This window comes from Barbus barbus (assembly GCF_936440315.1).
Source record: "Barbus barbus genome assembly, chromosome: 5".
Taxonomy (NCBI): Eukaryota; Metazoa; Chordata; class Actinopteri; order Cypriniformes; family Cyprinidae; genus Barbus; species Barbus barbus.
The window spans coordinates 3,473,494-3,486,394 of NC_136733.1; the positions used below are offsets into that span (position 1 = coordinate 3,473,494).

The following is a 12,901-nucleotide window of genomic DNA, read 5'->3' on the forward strand; positions in this document are numbered from 1 at the left end:
AAGCACCCGCGGCAATATTTCAATCATAAACAGTGCGACAAAATGTTGTAAAAACACTAAAAATGCCTTAATATATTTAAAATAGTACTATTAAAAGATCAAATTCAGTAATGACCACATTAATGATGCATAGTTTACACATGCAAGCAGATGAGGCCGGAATATGAACTCAGTCCGCTTAACGGTTCAGTGTTTTCCTTCTAATGGTTTTCTATGGGAAGCCATTTAATATGAAACTTTGCACATTGCGTTTATATTCTGGCTTCATCTGCTTGCCTGTACAAAATATACATCATCAGTAAGGTGTCCACTGAATCTCGCCTTTTAATATCTGCGTTTTACTACATTATTACTTGATGCAATCTGCGTAAAAATAGCTGGCGGTCAGTGGAGCAAAGCTGCGTTTTGCCCTCCAGGTGGGCATTCCTATAAGGGTGTGACGTCATGTGAAAACCATCAATTACAGTCATTTTTAATTGCCGTATAAAACTTTGATGGGGCAAATATCTAAAATGAACAGATTCAAATGATTATACAATTTACAGTACAAAAATGTACAATAAGACAAGAAACACCCAGTTTGAATGTGAACATGAGTGTTGCTCCTCATCATTAACCTCCATTAATAATACACTACAGCACTGGCTCCCGGCTCCAGGCTGACTACACAAAGAGTGCTGTTTTTGAGTGTTACTGTTCGCAGTACCGCTGTTCTCAATCATTAAAAAGCCATTAATAAATCAAGAAAGTTCAGGCTCCAGACTGACTCTCACACACACACACACACACACACACACAAACACCTGAGCAGCATTCAAAATCCATTAAGTGAGTTATCACACAGGGACCGGAGGCTCATTCAAGCCTCGTTCTGTGCTCATGACATGAGTTAAATCAGGTGAGTGCAAACACACTTAGACCTCTCTGAACGCCACACTTTACCCAAAGAAAGATGGGAAAACCATCACAAAAGTCACTGTCTTCATTGTTCCTTACTTTGCAGTTTCTGCAAAATATACACTACTGTTTGAAAGGTTTCGTTACAGAAATTATTACTTTTATTCAGCAAGTATGCATTAAATTGGTAAAAAGTGACAGTAAAGATATTTATAATGTTACAAGAAATTAATAATTTTTTAATGCTGTTCTTTTGAACTTTCTAGTCATTAAGCAATCTTGAAAATATGTATTACGGTTTCTACAAAAATATTAAGCAGCACAACTGTTTTCAACATTAATAATAATAATAATAAATGTTTCTTGAGCTGCAAATCAGCATATTAGAATAATTTCTGAAGGATCATGTGACTAAAGACTGGAGTAATGATGCTGAAAATTCAGCTTTGCATCACAGGAAATTGTTACATTTTAAAATGCATTCAAATAGAAAACAGTTATTTTAAATTGCAATAATATTTCACAATATTACTGTTTTTCCTGTATTTTTAATCAAATAAATGCAACCTCAGTGAGCAAGAGAGATTTTTTAAAAATCACAAATCTTACCAACCCAAACTTTTGAATGGTAGTGTAGCTGCTGAATTTTTAAGGTTCATGTCATCATATCTTAATAATAAAAGAATTACAGAAAAAGCCACAATATGTTCATAATGCAATTTACGCATGACACTGAAGATTCTGGCTTGTTTTTTAAATAATCATAGAACATAATTCCAATGTACGTCAACTGTGAATCTCTGAGTTTGGACAGTTTTAAACATCATTTTACACAAATTATCCAAAAACAATAAAAGTCAATAATAATAGTGATACAAGGAACTCAGAAAGGATGAGCAGCATTTGCTTCCAGTAAATCAGTCTCATTTTTAAATCATGTTACTGTGTAATTAAAAATTTTGTAGAGAAAAACAGCAGATAAAATGCTTTTCAAAGTCACAATTTATTCCAGCCTGTGTAAGAATAATATCCAATAGATTTAGACCACTTTATGAGCACATTTTCCTGAAAATCATGTCTTTCACAGAAATCTCCAGTTCATTCCTATGGAACATCCCATAAAGCTTGTCTGCATTAGCTACAGTAACTAGGGGGGGGGTTGAGCTTAGCGAAGAGTCAATTACAAAGCATGAAAACAGTGATATAAACACACAGTATATTACTGTAACATGAAGTGTTCATGTCTTTGGATAAAACAATGGCAGGACGAGTCACTCCGCTGTGGTACTGTACTCCTGCTTGGCACCAAAATATGTGACTAACAAAATTACATGCAAACAAATCTCAGCTTCTCGCTATTGTATGGTCTCAAACGCTCTTTTGTTTTCTTTTATTCCTCTCTTCAACACCTCTGTCTTTCCCACACTCCAAAAATCCAGCATGGAGCTACATCTGCCAGCTGTCCGTCACAATTTTCTGGACTCCAGCCATCAAGCCGACTGCAGCTGGACGGCCGTGATATAGTCTCCCTGAGCAACTTAAAGCAGAGCATTATCGTTTAAGAGTGACTACGCTAGTCTGTATATTAAGTGTATCATTCAACTCTTTTCCATGGTCTAGAGTTAAAAACACAGCAATATCGAATCGCAATACTTGTAGAATCGAAATTCTTAAAGAAATCGCAATACATATCGTATGGCACTCAAGTATCATGATAGTATCAAATCGGGAGGTAGGTGTATCATCCCATCCCCATTATTAATCAGAGAATAAACCCCGAAACCTTCCAGGAAATGAGGTGAGAAGGTGATGAGAACGCTGATGAAAGGCAGTTTTTCCTCTGGGATATGAGACGTGCACTCTGTCAAAGCCAAACAGGAAGAAACAGGAGTGTTTCAGATGGCGCTGTCAGTGAGGTGTGATTGAGAAGACCATCACACAACTGCAAGACTGAAACATTTTGGTCTTTATTATTTTCTCAATAAATTAACTTTTTGTGTTTCTCATGCTGTCTGATCAGAAATCATCATAAATAAACCAATGTTGGTCCAGTCTGGTTTATGCTGGTTATACTGTTAAACAGAGTAACACCAGCAAAACATCTTGGTGGAATTGGTTGACTAAGAATGTCTTGCGGGGGAGGTCGTTAAGTGGTTTTTGTTGGTCTGAGGTGGTGTACCATTGGAGTAAAAACCGATCAGGATTTTTGAGGCCTGCACTGCTGCAGACTGCTCCTGGCACACACTGCCAGACAGCAACTGTGTGCAGTGTGAACATTAAAATCCTTTCAAAAACTTGAGGAGGGGGGGGAAATGTGCACCGCATACACACTGCAAACGGAGTATGTGTGAATCCGGTGTTGTGTGTGTGTGTGTGTGTGCTTCGATTGTGCATGAGCGCACAGTCTCCAGGAGAGCATGCGAGTGCTGAATGGTTAAACAACAAGAATTACAAAGAAATTTGATTCATAAACTTTAGTGACGATGCAACACTGCCTGGATTGTGCAAATTATAATTCCTATAGCTATGTCAACTGTGCAGTGTGCAGCTCGCTTATTGTGCAGACACAATGTGAAAATAAATAGTAATGAAATAAGTTTTTGTTTATAAGCACTTGTCGTCACTAGTTTGCAATGATGGTTGTCACAAGTTCATACTCATACTGTAGCACATGTTCTGAGTAGCATTTACTAAAAACCGAGCCACTTTGAAACACTGAAAACACCAGATCACGAGCTGCTCGCGTGTTAAAGAACACAGTGTCGTGCTTCACTCTGAAACATTCGTTGCGTGCATTCATTTAATTAAATCACAGCCATAATGCCATTTCAGTTTCATTTCAAATAATTGTGCAGCCCTACTGGTTTTTATACTACATAAGCGGCAGACCTGCATCCAATCCCATAGTAGACACAGTCGACATGCATGAGCTGGCGTGGCGGCAGTGAAAGTGATGGAGAGCCTGAGATGCTGTGGACTGTAAATAAACTCTGACAGAGACACCGCAGGCTCCGCTGCGCTCGCTGGACAGCGGATGAGTTCATTGTGCGCCTGGGTGTCGGGAGCCAAGTCTGGACCGTGTCTGAAGGTTATTATGGAATGGGAAATGATGGAAATGGCTGATGATGGAACCTTCATTCTCTCTTTATCGCTCAGGAGGCAAGAGACAGCGAGAAGTATGTATGAGTGTACACATAAGCCAACATCAATTTCTTTACCAGCTTAGATTTAATAAATTATATAGATTTAATAAATTATCATTTTACTAAAATACAGAGGAGAATTTGGACACTTAAATCACACTTAAAAATGGGTAAATGACTTTGCAACAATATAAAAAAAATTAAATACATACAAATTATTTAATTAATATAATTTTATATAATATTCTACGATATTACATAATTATATATATAGAAATATATCATTACATAAAATTTTTTTAAACAAACATTTTATTAAATACTATAATATATTATTGAGTGTATTGTCAATAGTTCATATTTTGTTCATAGTTCTGATTTAATAAATATATTTATGATATTTATTAAATTGTATTATTAAAATAATTTTAAATGAATTGACATTACTGAATCATTTATTAAATAATATGATTAAATATATCATTTAATAAATATCACAATCGCACTTAAAGCAAACACTATTTTAAAAGAAGTTTAAGTTTGAAATCGTTAAACAGAAGACACACTAAAATAAATAGGACAAATGTAATTTGCTGGAGAACTGACTTCATAAATAAAAATTAGAAGACATTGAGCAAAGTGAAGTTATGTCTGAATGCAGTGACTTTCAGACAGTGCCCAAATACTTTTTGATGCTTCTGTACATGTTTATACACCAAATTTGGTTTATACTACAAAGTGCCAACAGCAAATTAACATTTATTAAAGCAAATACAAATTTGCATTACTTCACTATGCATTTAAAACCATTACCAGAAGGCAAAGTCCTTGATTCCTGAAATAACGGAAAATAAAGTCTGACTAGAAAACACAAAGTCAAACAGGTGTGTGAGAAAGAAAGTCTGTTGTATAGATTAAACACTGAGTGATTTCAAACCTGGACCTCCAACTGTGTGTAAAACAAGTGTTCGGCAGCTGAGAGGCTGATAGCACACTACCAAACAAGAAACACACACAGCAACACCTGGCTGACCATTTGCCACACCATCACTACAGAACACCATAAAGCACATATACTGTACATATTAACAAAGAAATACAGATTTAAAAGACATTGCATCAGATAAATAGCATTAAATTAGACATTTTTATGTTTAACTAATAATATTTATAATTGATCATCAAATTAAAATATGAATAACTAATATATTATTGTTAATAATTTGTATTCTACTTTATGATTTAATTTCATTATATTATAATACAAATAATATTTTACAGAATATTTATATTACATTATATTATGGACTATATTATTAATATGTGTATTTTTTTTTTGTATTATTCATAATTTAATTTTACTGACATCTATCACTAAATAAATATCTCTCAATCCCACTTCAAGCAAAAACATTTCATGAAAAGAAGTTTGTTAGGTTTGAAACTTTGAGACACTGAGCAAAACGGAATAATAGTGAAGTTAGTGAAGAGAAAAATGGCATATAAGATCTCTTTAATCACACTCGTTTCTCCTAGATGGGGCTGTAACCATCAAAGAAAAATTTTTTTACATTTGTTCTTCTCCCCAATCGAGCATATTTGCTTGCCTCCAGATACCAATGAGACTAAATGGAGAACAAATGGAGACTTTCACTTAAGTAAATGACACCAGTAATTTTATCTGTTTTCAGCCCCAAATCCAAAAAGAGATCTTAAAAATGTGCTCAATCACACCAAGACACAACAGTCTGCCATCAAGTCAACAGAGATCTCAATATGAACTCAAGTATTTCTCATCAAATGCACCCAAAAGCAAATTATCTGCTTTCCACGTTTATTTTATAGCTCTATACTGACTGTAGGTCAACCATTGACAAAGATATTTTAGAAGAAATATCTTGACACTTAGATAAAACATAACTGAGAACTCAATTAAAGTATCCTGAGCTATACAGCAGAAAGTGAATGTGTGCGGCGATCCGTAGAGAGACCAGCTGCATTACAGATCCTGCATTAGACACACAGAACTGCAGTCAGTAAATGTTCTGAAGGTTGACACTCACCCAAGTTCTCCTCCACAAGTCCCAGAAGTCCAATGACCAGCACACAGACCCAACGCAAGCAAGTCCTCAAGAGATCCATCTTCTATGTGAGCAACTCCAGCGAGCGAGTGAATCCCTCAGCTGTCTGCTCAACACACACTCTTGAGTGTGTATGTGTATGTGAGAAACTGCACACCCCACAGCAGCCTCAATCACAGCTTCACACCGACTGCCCAGCAAGAGAGAGAGAGAGAGAGAGAGAGAGAGGGGAGGAGATTATTCACAGTCTTACACACAGTAGCCTCAGTGTAGTTGGGCCAAACCCCACCCCCACTTTGAGACCATGCCCCCATATTTTCACCTCACCCCCCTTTTGCCTTCTTTTTACCAAACACACCGGCTGAATGCAATACAAGCATACTGCTTCCTGCATACTTATCACAGAAATAAATTATTAAAAATAAATAATTATCTTAGGAAATATACTATATAATGTATTTATTTTGTTAATAAATATTTTATTAATAAACACAATATAATAATAAATTATTATAAATCTTTTTTTTCTTTTTTATTGTAAAAATGTCTTAAATTTTGGTAATTCTAATAATGAGTCATTTTTAATAATGAGTTAAAACAATGTAAAAATCCTGTTAAATATGACACGTCAAGTTAAGTACATTGCAATATAGGATAAAGTATTCCAGTCTCGTTTATACTGCACATTCCTGCAAATGTTATCCAGGTTGTCCAATTATACAGACCAGGGTTGTTATATTTAACTAAATTAACTGAAATAAAATGAAATGTAAAAAAAAAAAAAAAAAAAAAAAAAAAAAAAAAAAAATTACAGCTAGTTGCCAATGTAACATTTATCATTTATCAAAATAACAAACCAACTAAAGAGAAAGAAAGAAAGAAAGAAAGAAAGAAAGAAAGAAAGAAAGAAAGAAAGAAAGTACTAAAACATTAACTACATTTAAGGGAATGCAGAAAATATTCAAAATAAAACCTAATTCAAAATATCAACAAAACATGTACTAGTATGAAATAAATCTAGCACAATTTAGATGGATTTTTATATATTATTATAATGTGTATTGTCACTGATTAAATAAATAAATAGATGTTACTAAAATAACACTACTGCATACCGTGCATACTACAAAAATAGTACGAGTATTAAGATAGTATGCTATTTCAAACAGCCACTCTTTCATGCATGTTTGATTGACAGCGCAATGCACAAAAAAATTAGAGCGAGAGCTAACTAAAACTAATAAACAAGCAAACAAGAGAAAGAGAGGTCAATTGAACCGTGCTCCCTTTTACTGAGGCTTCTGGATAACCAATCAACCAGTAAATCTGTGAAACACACACACACACCTCTCCCAAACATAACGAGCAGCAGCGATGGAGGTCATCTTTAAGCTTTGACCTTTAACCCATATCAAGCTCAGTCTGAATGAAGCTGGAGGAAAACAAAACCTTGTAAAGTAAAGACAAAAACACGCAAGCTTTGTTCCCACCTACACAGGCCACATACTCACTGCTGTTAAATGCGGCTGTCACTCCTTCTCTAAACACTTGACCCTGTTCTGTACACAGTTCTGATATTTACTGAAGCGACAACCAAACTCAATCCTAAAACATTCAGATTGTGAAAACACTGCAAGAAAATTATTTTCGTACTTGGACTTGTCTTAGAATGATATTGTTTTCCAGTTCAAATATCTAAACATTCTTAAATCAAGATACTGTACATAACTTCTTAAAACTTAGTTGGATATTTAAAATATTATCAAAATTCGAATTATATTCGAATTTAAAAAGCATAATTTCTATTAGGGGGAAAAACGTTTTTGCTTCTCTCCTGAGGCCACAAGAGGGCACATCGAGTAAAATATAGCCGTACTAATGCACGTTTCTTCAAAGCAATAAAAAAAAAAACAAGATTGTCTGAAAAAGTGCATAATGTTTAAAATAATGTTTATAAACCATATATAATTAATTATGTTGCTTAAACAATTAGAAACAACAAGCATCATGTAAGTATGTATAGTTTAATACCGAAAACCAATCACAAGGAGTAGCCTGCTTTTTTCATTTAAAAACATGGGATGCAGTGGGATGTAGAAAAACCGGCTCGAGACATGTTTTTTAAAAGTTGAACTTACATTAATTTTACATGGCTTTCTAAGCATGTGGCTCTCTTGTGCGAGACGTGAGTGCAACGGTGATAGATGTCCCTCTAGAAAATGCGATAATATGGATTCTGTGTGACGTAAACAACATCTTCTCCGCATTGATTTTCTGTTTTTCCACAATATTTTGAATGAGCAGCGCCGCATCCAGTGGGTTCAACTGGATAGACTAAAAAAAAAAGCTTTAAAATGTAATGATACCTACATCGTCATCGCACCTTGTGTGCCACATATAACGCTGCCTAACACACGTTTAAAATTCGAATGCAGCATTTTTGCATTCGAATATGGATTTTTATTTTAAATTCAACGAATATTCAAAATTCAATTTTTTTTTGACAGGCCTAACATGTAGTTTACGTGAGATGCGAACATGCAGGTCTACGCTGAAACCAAACAATAAAGATGGCTCCGAAGTCAACAAGACGCTGTGCAGTGCCAAGTTGAGGAAAAAACATTTATTTTGCTTCCTTCTGATCCCAATGTTAGGAAAGAATGGATTAATTTTATTTTTAATGAAGTTCCAGACAGTGAGTAAGAACTCTGTCTTTTGCTCGCTTTAGTTTATTTTACCGCGGGTTCGTTTACGAACAAGACACAATTCGACACCGGATGCTGTGTACTGGATCCGACAGTCATGTCGCAACACAAGTGTGAGTAACTGTTTTTATTACGTGATCATTATCGCTTTGTCTGTTAAACAGATCGTTTGATAGGAGTATTTATGCGTTTTTAACCTAAATCACAGCAGCATCCATCTATGAGGAATGTACGCTGTCAAACATACACAACTACTGGCCAATCATAGCAGTGGGCTTTTACTTCAGAGTCTACAATCAGCCACGCCCATCCAAACAGAGCGTTCTGATGAGGGGGGTCAAAAACAGGACAGAAAACAGCCTATTACTTCTAAGTTATGTTTTTGATGTAAAAATCTTGATAACATTATAAGTGGACCAGTACAAAGATAACAGTACAAAATAAAAAATAGAGGCAGTTCATGACCCCCTCAAGTGTAAAAATTTGTAGACTTGCAATGCATTCTTGGTTTGCCAAGTTACCAAAATATCCAAAATGGCAAGTTAAATGACGTATCTTAGAAGAAAGCCAAATGTAATGCTGTGTTCCTTCATGTCAGGAACTATTTATAACGTTTTACTGGTTCACGTCATTCCAAAGAAAAAAAAAGTGTGTTTGTAATGGTTTGTTTTAAAAACTCCTATAAATATTGCAGTAATTCCCCTATAGCCACCTTTCACAATGCAATAATTCCCTTTATACTAAATCAAGCCCCACCCCACATTTATTTGTTGAATAGCCTATTTGACTTGGAAATGCATCACAATACAAAATACAAAAGTAGTGTGTGAACACCATTTCATGTTACTTTACAATGCCCTCTAGGAAGGCAGCTTAGGGATTTGTACTGAACATCAGTGTTTTCATTTATTTTATGACTGTTTGTGATGATCAAATGACAAATCCGATGCATTAAATCAGCAAACACGCATTCCCCACCAAAACCATAATGGCAGCGACACCCTGACTAACACCAGCCAATCCGTTCCATCTGTTACCCGGCCCACGCTACAAACTCATCTTCCAAATGTTTGCTCCTGTTTTCACAGCTGACAGGAGGGATGCGTTAGTCTGTTAAAGGAGTGTTTGTCAGCTTTCGGTTCGTGTGAGTGTGTGTTTTGATGCCATTAGGAGAGGTGAGTGTTCTGTCGCTGCCATTATGTGGTGTGTCATAAAGCGAGGTGTTGATTGTCCAAATGTGGAGGTGAAAAAATCAGCAGCAAAAATAGAACCTTCAGCTGTCTGAACAACACACGCATGCTTTTGAAAACAGTGATCACCTAAATAGCACTGAAACTAATAAAAGCATAAACAGTTTAAGCCTAGACAACGGCTATGTTTCCAAACTCAGTGGGCTGTCTGTGCTGGAGGCATTTGAAGGCAGTGATGAAAGATACACTGGCCAAAATATATGTGTGTTATATAAAATACCAAACATTATAAAATACAAGGTTTTCATAATTTAATTTAAATTGTAATTTAACATTTACATTTAATTTTAAATTAAATTCATTTAAAACAGTGACAGACAAACTGAGAGAAAAATACTTTCAAAATACTTAACACTTGCATTTTTTAGATATTACATGTTTATACTAAAAAGTATTAAGTACAAGGTTTGAATATATTGAAATTAATTTAATTATTAATATGATTTAGCCTTTTGTGTGCTGTGTGTATCAAATCACACTATACAGCTGAATATGTTTTGGAACACATCCTTGTGTATGTGTGTAAGAGAGAACACCTCAACGACCAGGATTTGCAAGCGAAAGGTCAGAGGTCAGTGTAATGACCTGAAGAGACTCAGCGACCCCACACCTGTTTGAGATCATCCGTTTGGTCACATACCATCACACACACCAGTGTCTCCTGCACCGCTATTTAGCAGTGAGCCAATGAATTCACAACAATGAATAAGCTATGAGCACATAAGCCAACATATTTTATGAGCGAGTAATTTATTTGAACTGTTTTTTAGACTCAGTCTAAGGCTATGTTAGAAATGGCATACTAATATACTATTTTTACAGAATACAGTATGTGAATTGCACACTGTATACGCACTCCTACAACATTTAACAAAATGTAAACGACACAACCAAAACACATTGCAGGAATACTAGAAATACAGTATCCCACAATGCAATGCACTTGACTTTCAATGTTTAATGTTTTGATTGCAAAAACTGCCAAATGTGAAAACATTTTTACATAAAATTGGATTAAAAATAGCAGTTCCAAAATGATGACAGGATGCCATTTAAAAACAATGTGACAACAATGTTGCACACTAGTTTCAAAACACTACTGTCTGAGGGCGAGTAAATAATGACTGAATTCCCATTTTTGCATGAAAACAATCAAAGTGTATCATCCAAATTAATAACAAGAGTGTTTAATTGGTTATTATTTTGCATTTTATTATTGCCTAGGATCAATAGAAATGGTCAGCAGCACAGCGAGGCGGGGGGAGTGTGTGAGGGCTGTGAGGGGGACGTGTTAGAGTTCAACATGGGTGAATGGAACATAATCAGCACATGCAGGCTGCTCCACATTTATTCTGCTTACACAAAGACAAACACACACACACACATTCACACGCTAACTAGGGCAATCGCGGCTCCGCTGCCACCTGGCTCATCCCTCCAATTAAGAATTCCATAACGAGGTGACAATTAGAGGAAAAGAATGAAGGAGACAAAAGCAAAGGGTCGCAGAGGGCAGAAAACATGAAACAGAGAGAGAAAGAGACAGACAACAAGGCAAGAGGAAGTGATGGCAATTACACATGACAAGACAGAAACGTGTTTGTTTAAACTCTCGGTTTGATCTATTTTTGCTTTTTCCTCGTTATCGTCAGGAGTTTAAAGGGCAAATGTTTGACATTTGTAAAGTGCTAAAAGGAAATAGAAATATTCCTGGATGGGTGGTATATAGCTGTTAAAGAACAAGATGGTAGCTGAAAGGTTGTAGGTTCGAACCCTGAAAAAGCTTTGTTTACGATGAGCTGGTATGGATATTAAGGCTTCAATAACCCATTCATTTCTTGATATGGCTGAAAACTATGGAAGCTTTGAATAAATAAAAATAAAAACACTAATTGTGACTTTTGCAATTGCAAGTTATAAACTCGTAACTGCAGGTTTACAACTCCCAACTTTTACATTTACGTGTCACAATTTAAAACTGAGATTTGCATTTAACTTTTTATTTAAATTACTAGTGGCAAAGGTGATCTAAATATAAAAATAGGGGAAATAAGCATGTTTATTTACATTAATACTGGTAAGTAAAAAAATATTTGCTTATAAACGATGGGGAATTCCCTAAGAATTAAATGTAGCCACTTATAGTGTCATTTATGCACCCATTTCACAAAAGAAATTAAGCAAATCACATAATGACATAAACATACCCACAAAATGTTTCAGTCTGGACATAAAGCCTCAACTGTTTTTACACCTGCACGTCTCAAAAAAAAAAAATCACGCAAATGGATCCTGATAACAACCCCCACACAGACATTCCACTGGAGGTCAGGACCTCTGAACATGACCTTCGACCTCTGTCTTAGGATCAGTCAGTCAGAACACTGTGAAAAAGTCGACTGCCTCTGAAAACATACAATATCCCACCTGGAAGAAAAGAAAGACAGATGAATGGAGCAAAGAGAATGAGAGGAGAAAGGATGAGGAACTGAAGCATGCATGTGTGTGGATATCGGTCAGCTTAGTCTGAACTTTAACCGCCCACTTAGACAGGAAGAGATTATTAGAGTGATATGTAAATGTGTTTTGTCTTTACATGTCATTTAAAGGTGGGTTTATCGGAAATAGATTGAACCAAATACAGGTGTGGAAAAAAGGAATTGATATCGTATGATATCGTATTTACTTGCTGCTAAATGCTTTAAACAAAACTGTGAGTATCATTCAAATATTTGAAGCCACTCCCAGGTGTTTACTGCAGCAGCCTGGGAATTTGTAAAGGTGAAAATGTAAAATGTGTGCACACTTCTTGAATGTCTGCTTAG

General features: G+C 35.5%; 1 protein-coding gene across 2 annotated transcripts in view; it reads right to left on the bottom strand.

The window, feature by feature from the left end:
* LOC306870396 (bone morphogenetic protein receptor type-1B-like) overlaps positions 1 to 12,901 on the bottom strand; it is a 63,652-nt gene that overhangs the window by 27,989 nt on the left and 22,762 nt on the right. For both annotated transcript variants that reach the window (XM_079417636.1, XM_079417635.1), the window contains one exon: positions 6,104 to 6,311. In XM_079417636.1, coding sequence (XP_079273762.1) covers positions 6,104 to 6,182 — 79 coding nt within the window. In that variant the 5' untranslated portion in view covers positions 6,183 to 6,311. The remainder of the gene's footprint in view (positions 1 to 6,103; positions 6,312 to 12,901) is intronic.